Genomic DNA, 15,367 nt, shown 5'->3' with positions numbered 1-15,367 from the left:
CCAGCAGGATGTTCACATGGAAACTTTAAGAGCCAAATGGAGGTCTGGTCCAGAGGTTGGATGGAAAGATTGAGGCTGGCAACCCAGATCTGAGAGTCACAAGCATAAGGTAGTTAATGCCATGGAAAGAGATGGGCTGACTTGCAACTTTGTAATGCCGTCTACGAAATGATAAGTATTGCTGAAGATGGTAAAATACGCTGGGCAACGCCAGCGTTTACAGGCTGTACAGGGCAAAGCAAGAATGGAAAGAAGCTGACAATGAGAAGCCAGAGAGTTTGGAAGACCCACTGAGTGGTGGGATGCAACCCAAGAGGAACTTCATTAAAGATAGTTAAAGGGGCGCCTGGGTGGCTCAGTCGTTAAGCGTCTGCCTTCGGCTCAGGGCGTGATCCCGGCGTTCTGGAATAGAGCCCCGCATCAGGCTCCTCTACTAGGAGCCTGCTTCTTCCTCTCCCACTCCCCCTGCTTGCGTTCCCTCTCTCGCTGTCTCTCTCTGTCAAATAAGTAAATAAAATCTTTAAAAAAAAAAAAAAAGATAGTTGTTCAGAGCCACTGGAATGAGGTCAAGCTGGAGAGGATTTAGTTTGTGACTTGATAAGTCCACCATCCATAGAGGTCTTCCATGATGACTGCGGGGAGCAACCATACTGAGAGTGATTTTCATTTTGAAGAGGAGATGCAGTGACATCAGGAAGAAATCCTGGTGTCTCTGGGTAATGGCTAAGGTGAAGTGGCAGAGAAAAAAAATTCTTATCTCTTGTATGCCTTTAATAAATTCTTATTGAATGTTGAAAGTTTGGTTGGGACCACTGGTTCAGGACTTGTCTCCTCTCAAGGTTCCTCAAGAAGAAGCATAAAGCAGCCCCTGCTTGGCAAAGTGCGCTCCCCGCCTCCAGCCTCAGTCCGGAGTCGGGCGACAGGAGCTCAGCGCAGCCGTCAGGGGGCGCAGGCCCTGCGCTCTACCGCAAGACTTGGGGCGGAACCAACCGCGGGGCGGGCCCTGGGGCAGCTTCCGGCTTCCGGAGGAGCTCACAGTCGTCGCGCGCAGCCGTCATGGCGGCCGAAGAGAAGGACCCTCTGAGCTATTTCGCGGCTTACGGCAGCAGCAGCTCAGGTTCCTCGGGCGAGGAGGATAACAGCGAGCCGGAGGAAACGAATCGCAGGACCCCAGATCCTGGGAAGTCGGCGGGCGGCTGTGGGAACAAGGCGGAGAAGCGGCTGCCGGGACCCGACGAACTGTTCCGGAGCGTGACTCGCCCGGCCTTTCTCTACAATCCGCTCAACAAACAGATAGACTGGGAGAGGCACGTCGTCAAGGCGCCTGAGGAGGTGAGGTTCCCGACCCGGTTTCCCGATCGTGGCCCCGGCCTCCGCCCCCTTCCTCCTGAGCCCTCTCCTGGGGACCGGCAGTTCGTTCCCCCACACGCAGTCACCTCCTGCGGGATGCCGCACCACCCCTCCCACCTCCAGCCCTGGGGAGCCCGGGCCCCCTTCCCCAGCCTAGTGGGTGTCAGACTGGCCCGCAGCCCCCGCCCCCTTGTGAGGAGACCCAAACCGACGCGCTCGGTGCCCCGACCCCGCGCTGCGAGGACTAACAGTGGTGACTCCCCCGCCCCCCCCCGCTGCAGCTTCTCCCCGAGACCCCTTCCCTTTGACGCCGAAGTGCCTGCGGTGCTGCCTCCAAGACAGTGTCTGCTGCAGCCTCCTGAAGGGGTCAGCCTTGGCGTAGTATCTCTGAGACTGGATTCTTCTTTGGTAACTAAAAGTTATTAGCTTTATTCGTATAGGGAATCCTTTGGCTTTTCACTTAACAGTATTGTGATTTTGATGGAAAAAAATGTGTCTTTAAACGTTAAAAAAAAAAAAGTCAGCCTGAACAATAAGCGAACGGCAGGGAGATGCATGTGCTCCTACCGATTGTAGGAACCTCGGTTCGTCACGGTGCTTCTTAATGTGTTTGCTTAACAGCCTCCAAAAGAATTCAAAATATGGAAGTCAAACTATGTACCACCTCCGGAGACTTACACTACTGAGAAGAAACCTCCCCCTCCAGAGCTGGATATGGCAATAAAATGGTCTAACATCTATGAGGACAATGGTGATGATGCCCCACAGCATGCTAAGAAAGCTAGGCTTCTACCAGAAGGGGAGGAGACAGTGGAATCAGGTAAGGCGAGTCAGACTCCCTTGATAATACCTTTTGGTCCCTGTGATGAGTTTAAAAAGAGCAAGATATTTAATGAATGGAATTTAAATCTAGCGACTTAACAAATTAAATACGGTGTATGATTATTGTTTTTGCTGCAGTTTTGAGAAAGATTGTATAAATTCGACTTTGAAGTGAAGTTTCTGAAACCTCAACCAGTAGTATTTACAGTATTTTAGAAAAAGATCTTAAGTTATTCAGGTTTTAGAGTGAAATCTCGGATATCTCAACCAGTAGTATATATGATTTATGGTGCATTATTAAAACAGAGCCAGTTAAATCATGCATTCTTTCTTATGATTGCAGCTTTGAAGAGCTGAAGGCATCATTTTATATTAAAGCAATTGTGGTTTAAAGCCAAAATTAGTGTGACAAAATGAAGTTAATTGAGATTTACTACATAGTAATAGGAAGATAATGACTTAGTTGACTTGTTTATATCATAATTTCATCTCGTATTTACAGTGTAAGTAACCACAGTAATCTCTGCTTACACACTTTTACCCAACCTCCCAATTTCATCCTTCCCACTGTAGCTAGTGATCACGTTCTAAAAGTAATGTCTGATTATGTAACTCACCTGCTTAAACTCCTTCACCAACAGCATAGTCAAAGCCTTCTGATAGGCCCTGCCTTTCTCCACCCTCATTTCAAATGGTGCTTCTTCTAGCACTTTAAGATCTTAAAATTGAAAACTGAACAGATCATGCTATTTTATGGTTCCATGCCTTTCAGCATATGTTGCTCCTTAGTCCAGAATGTTCTTCCCTCCCTCTTTCATCCTTCAAAATCCAATTCAAAGAAGAAAGAAAAAAATGTCAGCACCTCCCTCAAATTATTTGCTCCTCTGTACTTTATGTGCCAGTGCTCTTGGTTGCATCTATCATCCTTTATGAGATTGTTCGTAAGTGCGTCTTCTTTTTGAAAATGAGTTTACAGTTTGTAGTACATTTTAAATAGTCAGTGTATAATTGTTGAATTGAACTAAATGTTTGGACTGTTGTTTTTACGAAAGGGCATGCCAGTTAAACAGATTTCTGATGTTCTCATGAATCCAGGACTATTTACTTAGCTCCTTTTACAACCAGGCAGAGAGTTTTGTTTTAGAAGAAAGAATAACTGGTAGGAGTTCTTCAGTTTTGATTCTGCTTGGCTTTTCCATTTCTTTCACTGATTTCCAGCATGGATTTGAAGTCACTTAAAAGGTATATTTCAGTAAATGGCATCCTTTTAAATCCAAGTATCTCATACTGTATAGCATTATGTAATTAATAAAAAAAATTTTTTGCATAAGTAATGTTTACTCCTACACCTTGTGAAACCAAATAGGGACATGTGGAAATGAGAGCTTAATGTGGCTTCTCCATGATCACAAAACTAGAAAATGCCAAGCTGTAAAATAGGTACTTTCACACAATTTTTAAAATTTATTGATCTTAGCAGCCTAGTACAGAAGTGGTACGTAATTCATTATTACTCTTTTATGGACAAGGAAATAATCCCAGATTAAAGAATTGGCCTAAGTAAATTCACACAGCTAGGGAAAGGTGGAATTAGAATTCAAATTCAGGCCTTTAAATGGAAATGATACCTCTTAAGCTAGAGTTTATTCTCTTTATGTTTTGCAAGCTGTAGTGCTTGAGAAATAGCTGTTCTGTAGGAAATAAGACCACTAGAGTTGATACTCAAACTAAGGTACCATAGGCTGGTGCTCTATCTTTGTCCCTATATGGAAGAAGTGAGGATTCTATACCAGGACAAACAAGCAGAAAGAATTACCTTTTTTCCAGCTTGCCTCTTGAGTTCATATAGAAGAAGTCCCAAATATTGGGGCGCCTGGGTGGCACAGCAGTTAAGCGTCTGCCTTCGGCTCAGGGCGTGATCCCGGCGTTATGGTCGAGCCCCACATCAGGCTCTTCCTCTATGAGCCTGCTTCTTCCTCTCCCACTCCCCCTGCTTGTGTTCCCTCTCTCGCTGGCTGTCTCTATCTCTGTCGAATAAATAAATTAAAAAATCTTAAAAAAAAATTAAAAAAATAAAAATAAAAAAGAGGTCCCAAATATGTGGCAAATAATATTGTTATTCTCCTAGATAATTTCAGTACTTTTGATTATATGATGGTCCTCCATCAGAAAGTATACATAAACAATATCAAACAAAAGGACGAAGTGCTTAGACAGTTTAAAGCTAGATCATAAAGTTAAAAGATAATCCTGGAATTTATTTTTTTTTTTAAAGATTTTATTTATTTATTTGAGAGAGAGAAAGTGAGAGAGATCACAGAAAGAGAGGGAGAAGGAGACTCACCGCTGACTGAGTGGAGAGCCCGATGCGGGACTTGATCCCAGGACGCTGAGATCGTGACCTGAACTGAAGGCAGCCGCTTAACTGACTGAGCCGCCCAGGCGCCCTGATAATCCTGGAATTTAATGTGGACTCTAATGTTGGTTATTGAATATAGCTACCTTCTTTTTTAGATACTCTTTTTAGAAGTGATTTTTGCCATTTCAGAATCCCATACCATGTTCAACAAAGTTGCTATAAAATCGATCATTTTTTACCTGTATTTTTAACTTATACCTTGTTTAGGAAATTCCATATTCTTAAATTATCTAATTTTTAGATTATTAAATTATTTTTACTTTTCCTATTCATTTTTTGCACTTTGGACTTTTTTTTTTTTTTTAAGATTTTATTTATTTATTTGACAGAGATAGAGACAGCCAGCGAGAGAAGGAACACAAACAGGGGGAGTGGGAGAGGAAGAAGCAGGCCCATAGCAGAGGAGCCCGATGTGGGGCTCGATCCCACAACGCCGGATCACGCCCTGAGCTGAAGGCAGACGCTTAACCACTGTGCCACCCAGGCACTTTTTTGCCAGTTAACTTCTTCCAGATTTTTTTTTTTCTTTTAAGCTGGGAAAGATTCAAAACTCATTGAGGCTTGCTACTTACCAGCACTTCTTTTTTGGTAATTGTGAAATGCAAATCACTAAGGCTTAGCTATTACTGACATGTACTTAACCACAAAATCCTAGTTAAGGTAGCTAATGCTTTTTTTTTTCTTTTTTTAAGAATTTAGAAAGTTAGTTCATATTAACAGTGTAAACTTATTTACCTTAGGTGGCATGAATTCCATAATAGAAAATTTTTTTCCTTACTAATGCACCTGTAATATTTGGCCTAGAGTAGAAAATCAATAATCTTGGTAAATGAACATTTCAAGGTGGTTTTTTTTGTTTGTGTTTTTTTTTTTTTAATCCTGCTGTGGTTTTTAAGGCAATGCCTTGTTATGTCACTAGATGGCATAAGCTCCTGTTCAAATTACTAATAGAAAATTATTTTTCCAACCCTAGTAATTTGGGGTTTTTTTTACAGATTTTATTTATTTATTTGAGAGACAGCAAACATGAGCAGGGGGGAGGGGCAGACAGAGAGGGAGAAGCAGGCTCTCTGCTGAGCATGGAGCTAATTGCAGGGCTTGATCCCAGGACCCTGGGATCATGACCTGAACCGAAGGCAAACACTTAACTGACTGAGCCACCCAGGCACCCACAGTCATCTTTTTAATACGTCAACAGTGGATTTTATAGCAGAACTAGAAAGTAATTTCAGTGTTTATACTGTGAAGATAATCTCAAAGTCAAGCAATGATGTTAATTAAACTCCAGTTAAACAAAGGCCTTGGCTTATTTGAACTATGTGCCATATCAGTTGGTTTGTACGTTATTTTTGTGTATACGTGATAAACTATTGATTAAAACTCTGGCTTGTAAATTCCTAGGATGATTCATTGATCTGAATTTTATTTTATCTTGCTGCCTATATAAACTCATAAGTGCTTTCTGAAATACATGAATAACATCGCCCTGCTGTGCTTGAAGATGAATGAAGATGAGTCATCTGTTGTTGATTCTAATTATTCTCCACATCAACAAAGGAGATATTCTGAGTATGGTGCAGTTAGAAGGGAATTGAAGGCTTAGGTTGTACATGTATTTTCTCCATAAGGAGTTCATGGTGTGATAAGCAGCGTTTCCCCTACTTTTTATTTTTAGTATCATTTTTTTATTAAGTAAGCTTTACATCCAGCGTGGGGCTTGAACTCACCACCCGAAGATCAAGAGTCGCATGCTCTACTGCTTAGCCAGCCGCCACTGCAGCTTCCCAGTTTTTTCTAATATGAAGGCCCCTTTCAACATCAGAATATCTTATAGATCACCACGTGATAGTTGTTGAACTTTGGGTATCTGTTGATTGGGAAGGTAAAGCCAGTGAATCCAGTAATGTGCTTAAAATAAATTTGTATTTTAAAATTTATTAATTTCTACATGTTATTCTATCTGTATGGAGTTCTTAACATAAAGCCACACAACATTTACCAGTGAGTGCTTTTTAAATTTCAAAATAAAAGGACAGGGGTTATAGATAGGGAAGGGAGTTGTTTTGCAGGGAGAGAAAGAGATTGGAAGGGAAAGAACAGCTGATGGCCACTTAAATGATGTCATGGTTAGATTGATACTCTTTGGTAAAAAGAATAGAATGTGTTCCGTTTTTACAACATGTAGATTATTTAAGTGTACACAAAATATATACTGTAGAATATTTGGGGATAGCTTTTTTTCAGAACAAGTCTGATTTTTTTCATTTTTAACTACCTTAATATAGCACTAAAAGGTCACTGTGAATTTTGTATGACACTACAATTTAAGAATTTCTTATTTTTACTTGCACTTTAAAGTTAGAGTTCTAAAAGTTAATTTTTGGTGTTTATTAGGAAACTGGAAGAAACATAAGTTGAGGATAATGATTTTGGTCTAAAGTCAGTGAAATTTTAATACTTAACTTTTTTTTTTTAATTACTGATTGAAACTTTTCCTTTCCTGTTTAAAGACGATGAAAAAGATGAGCATACTTCTAAAAAGCGCAAAGTAGACCCAGGAGAACCAACAAAGAAGAAAAAGTAGAAAACAACAAATGACAAGGATTTCGGGACTGTGAAGCTTGTTGAAACGGTTTTTTGGGGGCAGATTAAGTTGACATTTTAAATTATTATGAAACAACATCTCCATGAAAGTACATGTTAATTAACTAATAATAAGTGTTGCTGTGGGAACGTTCCACTGTAGGATTCATTGTTTATTTAAAATTTTTATTTAAAACTCAAGTGGTGATTTGTGATTATGAAATTGACAACATATGGAAGCATTCTTGCTGCCACAGAGTTGGTGACATGCTTTGAGAGTTTTGTCACATGTCGACATGCCAGTGTTCTATGAACCTTTTATAAAGGAATATATTTTTAAAGTAAATATATTGTAATGTACTGTGAACTTGTAGGGTGCTTTTCAACAGTGTTTGTACAGTGTAAATAGATCATGGAAATAAAATTACTTATTCAATATTACTATTGCATAACATTAGCATTTGAATATTTGTGACAAGTACCCTCTTTGCCATGTGATGTTTTAATAGTAGGTATTACCATCTAAGAGTGCCTCCTGTGTTCCAGGTGCCTTGTGGATACTTTTTCTCTGATCCCCAAACAGCCTGGTAAAGCAGGTATTAGTGGCTTCATTTTATAATAGAGATTAACTTACCCAAGGTTCCACAGGGAGTGAGCAATGATTTCAGGATTAACTGAGGATACTTGAACTCCAAAATCATCACCCGAAACCACCTACCCATCAGTCAAACTTCGGTTATCTTCTAGGGACTGCAGTTGTCATGTCTTCAGGTACTCTCCGTGGTAAGCAAGGAGATCTTCCCTGATTGTATTACTACACTTTATCATGTAAGCCTGATGTGATGGTTATTAATTTCCCTGGTAAATAGTTTGCCGAAGATAATGATTCTCTATAAAGTACTGCCAGGTGTAGCAAATAAAAATACAGGACACCCAGTTAAATTTGAATTCCAGATAAATAATGTTTTGTATGTGCAATATTTGGGACATACAGTAAAAATTTATCTGAGACTCAGTTTTAACTGAGCATCGTGTGTTTTATCTGACGACACTACTTCTATTGTGTTTTTGTACATGACTCCTATTTTAATGCTTTGCATATAGTAATAATCAAAATCGGCAAGGGGTAGTCAGGAAATTAATCATCTTTGATTTTACTTCTACAGTCCAAAATGCAGTGCAGTTATTTGTAGCATTTGGAACTATAAAAAGGAGAGGTTATACGTTATAGCTATCGTTCCTTGCATCTTAATGCCTTTTAGAGACGAGTTAAATACAGAACACTGCACCTCTAGTGTATAAGAAGAATTAAAGACATTGGTCTTTGAATTTAAAAAAAAATCCTCAGTCCAGTTGTTTTTCTTCAGTACTGGAAAATCAATATTTGAAAAACTAAGAAATTTGTTTAATTGGAAACGTGGATCAAGTAGATTAAAATTTGTAAAAGGCACTAAAAGTGATGGGGTTTTGTAAAAGGCATTAAAAGTGATGGTGCTAGCCATGGGGTTTTGTGGATTGAGGTGGGAATATAACAGTATGATAGCTTCCAGTACGTCTCAAACTTAACAAAAACTAATTCTATAGCTGCTTATCCTCTATAGATATATGGTTCCCAGAATTAAAGAAATTGGTAAAGCAAGAAACTTTCTGTGTAAAGCCTTTGTATATGAATAATTTGGAGGGCTATAGTATCCTATTAGGGAGTGGCATCAAGTGATAAAGCATGACTCCAGTGTGACACCAAACTAAACAAGTGGAATTCTAATTTTGAGTCTGTGTTTCCCAAATCTAGAGAAATCTGTTGTCTGGATACATTTACTAGAGGAGCAGCTATCTCAAGAAGTTACCGAAATATTACAAGATTTAAAAATTAGCATGAAGGCAAACCTCATATAAAAAAAACAGAACCCGGCAAGCCACTGTCTAGAAATCTAACCTCTTTTTATCACCCATTGGATCAACTTCCAACTTACATCAGTTAGTTTATGATAGATAAAAAGCTCACTGGTGATGCTCACTGGTGATGCTTTGAGCCCCCCTCCTAGAAGTTAACAGAATGGAGTGGTGGGGAGGAATAAATACCACTTTCTTAGAAGGGGGATTGATATTTTAGGACATGTAGTGGCTATACTTGTGAGCTTATGCCCCTGCTGGGAGATGTATGCCTATTTGAGTAGTTGTAATGTAGGAGAGGGAAGAGAGATTTTAGGAAGAAGGAGGCTAAATATTTTGGAGCAGTCTCATTCTGCCTTTTGTATCTCATTGGGTTTCTTTTCAAAATATGGCCCAAAAAACAGAAGGGGAAAGGGACCTCTATTCAAGTTGTTTCTTTTTTAGACAAGTCACTTGATAATTGACTCAGTTCCTCATCTTTAAGGAAGTTAAGCCATATCAGGCATAAATGACTTTCTTTTATGCAAAGACAAAATTTGAGAAGAACTAAGCATCTGTGGGCCATATTTTAGAATTCAAAGTGTAAATAACATTATGGAGTTTTGTGGAAAACATTCTAACTGGAGTCAAAGAACATTGAGAAAATTGACACTGATTTTTAGCCATTAAAATACTAATATTACCTGGACTTATTTGCAAACTTGCAAATTTCTAGTCTAAGTCCTTAATGCTGTGTGGTGCTTTTGAGTTCACAAAGTTCAATCACGTAGTATTTTAGTTTCCAAAAACCTAATGAGGTAGGCTTTATCATTTCCAAATTAGAGAAATGGAAAACAGGCCCAGCCAGATAAAACAATATACCCACAAGTATATGAGTTAGCTTCAGAGCGCGGGCTAAAATCTGTAATCCCATTCCATATAAAGTTTATGGAGTACCTGTTGTACTCCATAAATAGTGCAAAGCACTGTGTTAGGAAAAAAGGACCCATCTTTGTTTTAGCAAAGTCAGGTTGGTAGCCCTAAGGAGAAAGGACATGTAAGGGCGGAGTCAGAAAGACCAGTTGCAGTAGTTGAGTAGAGCAGTAGGTGTCTGTATGAACTAAGGCTTGGAGAGGAGACGGATATGAGAAACCTATAGTCCTCAGTTGGATATAATGGCTGAGAGTGAGGTTTTCTTTTACTGCATATATGTATATGTATATAGTGCAGGTTTTTTATTTCAAACTACATATATATAGTTTGCAATAAATAAATATATATATATATTTAATTGTGAATGGGCTAATGCAGGTTTGGACATGACCTGCATATAAAACATATTGTCACACCATTTAGACACACAGCCCTACTAGAGATATTTTTTAAATATAATTATTTTTACAGGTATCTGCATGAACTCAACAACTTTGAATAAGTCAAATTTCTGACTGAGAACCACAGCTGGACTTTAGTGTCATTGGTGGTATTTCAGATTTTAGCCTTTTGTGTCCATACTGAACTGCTTGCCTAGTTCACTTAGTACAGAAGTTCCAGATATTCTTACCAAAAAGGTGTTAAATTCCCAGCAAGTGTTTTGGACTTTTCATTATTTTGTAAAGCTTTCTCTCTTCCCTTTCCATAGTTTTCTCAATTTAAAGCATTGCGTTGCATTGTAATGCAAAAAAAAAAAAAAAGGGCCGAGGGGCATTTGTACGTACAGTCCACAGAGGAGGGCCTCTGCCTGTTTTGTTCATTGACTAGAGCCATGCCTGGCACATAGAAGGGACTCAGTAGAACTCCTGATTGTTGGTGGTGAACAGAACTTTTCACCTCTGGTTTGGAAGCGATCCTCCAGAGGCTTGTGTCCTCAGTTACATGGGCCAATAAATCTTGACAGTTTAAACCAGTTGGAGTTCAGTTTTCTATCATTTTCCATCAAAAACATCCTAATTGATTTGAAACTCTTTACTCCCTTGGTTTCTTGCCAAGGCCCCACACTATCCTGTTCTCTTCTCTGTTTCTCCTCTCTGGCTCCTCTGCCAGCTGCCCTGGAACGCCCATGTGGCCTATGGCGTTGCCTTCTCACTCTCTACCCTGGTTCTCGACAATTTCAGTGGAGTTCGCGGCTTCCACAGTCAGTAACACTCTGACGGTTCCCTACACTGCTTGCCAGAATGTTCTCAGAAAACCCCAGATTTGTGTATCCAGTTGTACGTCTCTGCTTGAGTCTAAGGCCCCTCACAGACTGGATGTGCAAAATCAAACTGTGGCAATACCGCTGTCGCCTCCTGTATTTGTTTCTGGTTAATTGCATCACCATCAACCCAAAAACCTGCCCTCTGCCTCATTTCCTGTCACATGGGTTTAGTTACTAAATCCTAAGGGTTCTCTCCACTCTTGCTCACACACTCAATAAACCAGCTCTAATGAATCATTTATAATTCCCCAGATATGCTAGTTTGATAGTTCTGTGTGTTCACTTGTACCATTTGCTTGGCCTGACCTTTCTACCATGAACGCCCTCTTATCCTCAAAATGGGAGTCCCAAGCATTTCTCTCTCTTATACACCTTGCTCTGTTTATCTCTGTATCTGCACCCGCCCATTGCTTTTCCCTGTGCCCTGTATTTGCAGAGTACTTACTGAAACCGGTAACCCAAGGGTTAATGGGGCTGCATGCAGCTGCAGACTCAAGTGCAGCTGCAACTTTTTACCTCGGATTTTTTTTTCAGATGTCTTTACAGTTCCCTGATACTGCAAGAGGTGGATTTGAGGCTTGCCCTCCTGTCTCCTTGTTTGACTGCCTCTCAAATAAACCCTCTCTCCTTGCTGCACACTTGTCTTCAGTGATCATCTTTGCTGTGAATCGGGCGGATGAACTTGGGTTTGGTTACATTACCGTGTGCCAGGCATTGTTCTTGGTGCTTTACGGGTATTAACTCATTTAATTTGATGAGGTAGGTGCTATTACTAGCCCTACTTCCCCCCCGGGGAGAAAATGGAGGCACAGAGAGGTTAAGTGATTTGCTCCGGGTGGTAGAGCTGGGAAGGCAGGCAGTCTGTTTCCAGACCCAGGGCACTCCTTCACTGCACTGGAGAGGAGGAGGAGCGCCCGAATGAACCCATAGATTGATGTATTAATTTGTATGTGTTTCATTCAAAGGATGTCTTATCCCTAGAAGGCACTCAGAATATAAATATCTGGAGAGCTAATGAATCCAAAACCAGTTCACTAACCAGAGGCATAGCATTTGTTTAATGCTATGGAAAGCATAGCCAATACATAAGTGTGTTAGGAAAATTAATATTTCAATGATTTAGTACCTTATTTATCACATATTTGGAGTATTTTTCATCGAAAGCCTTAAAACAATAGGGCTGAGAATATACCCCTCTCCCTCCAAAAATATATTTTAGATTTTCACTTGTTTTTCAAAGTCTACAGTTTTTTAAGCAAAGTGAAGAAGCTTTAAGTCATCGATTTTGCTTCAAATTTCATTGGTTTCTTCTAACCTTTCAAACGATGGCTTAAGTGTAGAATCCTAGCACTAGGGCGCACGAAGGCCTCCGGAAGTCCTTGGGTACAGCCTTGCCATAATGTAGGAATGGCTTCTCTGTGATCTTTGTCTCTCTTTTCTAGGTTCACAGATGAGCCCACAAAATGACAGGCTTACAGGCTGGATTTGAAAAGTCATTTCCTGTGTGTCTGTAATATTTTGGTTCCCAGGGTCTGGAACTCCTGTTCCCTTCCCTGTGTTTACCATTTTCTGAAGAAGAAGAAACAGTATTTGGTGGATATTATTGAAGTAAAAGTGCAGCTCTATTCCTGGCATAATTACCTGTCTCCGTTTGTACATGAGACCAAAATTCTAGCAACCTTCTCTAGCGCACTGGGGAGTTTGCATTAACATTTTAAATTTAGAATTCCTGAGAGAAACTGCAATAGAATAACAAAACAATCACTTCCAACTGAGGAGGTGACTTGCCTGCCAGCGAAGTTACAAGCAAGCCAACTCAGAAATAACTCCTCCAGGCTCCTGTTGCAGAAAGAGCTTAAGACCCCTTTGCTAGTTTTTGCTAGTTTTCAGTTTAGAGAGAGACACACGCACGCACGCACGCACGCACGCACGCACACACACACACACGAGATTTCCCAGGTAGTAGGACCTTCCTCTCCTCTTTTCACCAAGCTCTGCCGCAGGCTTTCCCTCCAACCCTCTCCTCAACTACAAGAAGTGGCTTAGAAGCCTTAGCAGTAAAATTTCTTCCATCACATCTGGAATCCTTATGTCCAGTATGTAAGGCATAAAATCTTTTTTTCCTTTTTATTTAGGCTTAATTACTTGAGCTCAAAATCCTGCAGGCCCCTGCATCCCTCCATACCAAACTAATTAGAACGATTATCTGAGCCAGCCCTGGCTCCAGATCTGTTAAAGCCTGTTATTGAGGTTAACAAATGAGAGGGTTAATTTCTCCAGATTGCTCCATAGTTGGTGAAGAAAGATAACAAGTCTTTTACATTAGTAGGGTGCTTTTGAGATTTCAAGCTATTTTTTCTCAACATCAAACTGCCACCCAGGAGAAGAGCTTTCTTTGGGGTTCCAGCCTGTCTGGAGGTAAGTGACTTAATTCTGAACCGAAGCTTTTGGAATTCACTATGCCATGTGAAAGAGGGCCTCCTGGCCTTGCTGCTTCAACTGTGTAAAAATATTTTGATACTTTTTAGAAAGAAATGGGATTGCCTCTGGTGCCAGCTTGGAGAGGTTGACTTAAAACTTTAAGCAGTAAGTGGCTTTTTCTAGATAATTAGACCAGGGCCCTGTGTATTTTTAACTTAAATTCATCCAGTCACTTCGGCTAATTATAAACTACCTAGGTTTTTCTATTCTTTTTCCACTTTTGTGTCCCCTGTAACAGTAGCAAGGCTATCCTATGTCAGTCTTACTGGCTAGCTAAACTGGAGTTCCTAATTTAATCTTTTTTTGCCCTGGAGGGTTTTTTTTAGCTTGCTTAGGCTAGCGTTGATTTTTTTTTTTTTTAAGGCCAAGAGATTTAGTTTAAAAAGAATTTGAGTTTCTTAGCATTACCATGATTTCAAATAATTTTTCCAACAGAGATTTGTGAAAATGTAATAAAAAGTGATGGGAAACGGGTTTTCAATTGCCTCACCTGAGTGCCAAGAGTGAGAAAAAAAATCCTTATGTCACAGAAGCGCAGAAAACAAAAACTTGTATGTTTTCTTTACTACAAGTATATTTTGTCTTTTTCCAGGACAGGATCAAAGTTTATGCCAAAAACACAATAACAATTTATTACTTTCAAGTTACGTTGTTCCAATTAATTCTCATAACATCAATGTTACATATATTGTTTATAATAGTAATGTTCATTTAAAAATATTTCTGGGACCGCCTGTGTGGCTCAGTCGGTTAAGCATCTGCCTTCGGCTCAGGTCATGATCCCAGGGTCCTGGGATCGAGCTCGCTCACGTTGTGCTCCCCGCTCAGCAGGAAGCCTGCTTCTCCCCCTCCTTCTGCCCCTCCTCTGACTCATGCTGGCTTGCTCTCTCAAAGAAACAAAATCTTAAAAAAAGTAAAGGAAAACAGTTTTTCTGATTATGGGGGTGCCTCAATGGCGCAGTCTATTAAGCGGCCGACTCTTGGTTTGGACTGAGGTCGATACCACAAGGTTTTGGGATTGAGCCCCATGTCAGGAGGCTCCCCACTCAGCATGAACTCTGCTTGAGACTCTCTCTTCCTCTGCCCCTCCCCCCACTTGCACACTTCTCTAAAATAAATCTTAAAAAATATTTCTGATTATGAAAATGATACACATTCATTGTAGAAGTTCTGGGAAAAAAATATGAAGAAAATAGAAATCACATTTAGTAGAGAAATCCACCAGTAACATTTTGATATGGAGTATTTTCACAGAGTGTTTTTTCCTATTCACATGTGTACACATTCTGAACAACATAGATATTCTATACTTTACTTCGCATTAAGCATTAATTCCATTAAGAATTCCTCAAACACCTTTTTAAATTTTCATTTATCTACTGGACTTTGAAATTATTTCCACATTTTTCACCACTATAAATAACGCTAAGATGAACATCTTGTAATTTAGTATTCAGTTGTAGAATCTGATTATAGAACTGCTTTTGTGAATAGGAATTTAAGACAGAGTCCTATGTAAAGTTGATCTAGTTTGCTTGACTTAATGCTAAATTCTTGAGACCACATCTAAACAAATATTTTAAAAGTTTTTTTACTTCTTTTTGACCTCCTACATGTTAAGTCCCTGTCCAAAAACCAGCTCT

At 39.8% G+C, this 15,367-nt stretch overlaps 1 protein-coding gene across 1 annotated transcript; it reads left to right on the top strand.

Moving 5' to 3' along the window:
• The first annotated feature begins 1,021 nt into the window (after positions 1 to 1,021).
• Positions 1,022 to 10,952, top strand: C2H1orf52 (chromosome 2 C1orf52 homolog). Its single transcript, XM_002919390.4, has 3 exons — positions 1,022 to 1,332; positions 1,972 to 2,170; positions 7,102 to 10,952. The coding sequence occupies exons 1-3, from the start codon at positions 1,057 to 1,059 to the stop codon at positions 7,173 to 7,175; spliced, it is 549 nt and encodes a 182-aa protein (XP_002919436.2). The 5' UTR covers positions 1,022 to 1,056; the 3' UTR covers positions 7,176 to 10,952.
• Positions 10,953 to 15,367: the final 4,415 nt, after the last annotated feature.

Source organism: Ailuropoda melanoleuca, chromosome 2, assembly GCF_002007445.2.
Source record: "Ailuropoda melanoleuca isolate Jingjing chromosome 2, ASM200744v2, whole genome shotgun sequence".
Lineage (NCBI taxonomy): Eukaryota > Metazoa > Chordata > Mammalia > Carnivora > Ursidae > Ailuropoda > Ailuropoda melanoleuca.
This window is presented reverse-complemented; position numbering and strand designations above follow the sequence as displayed.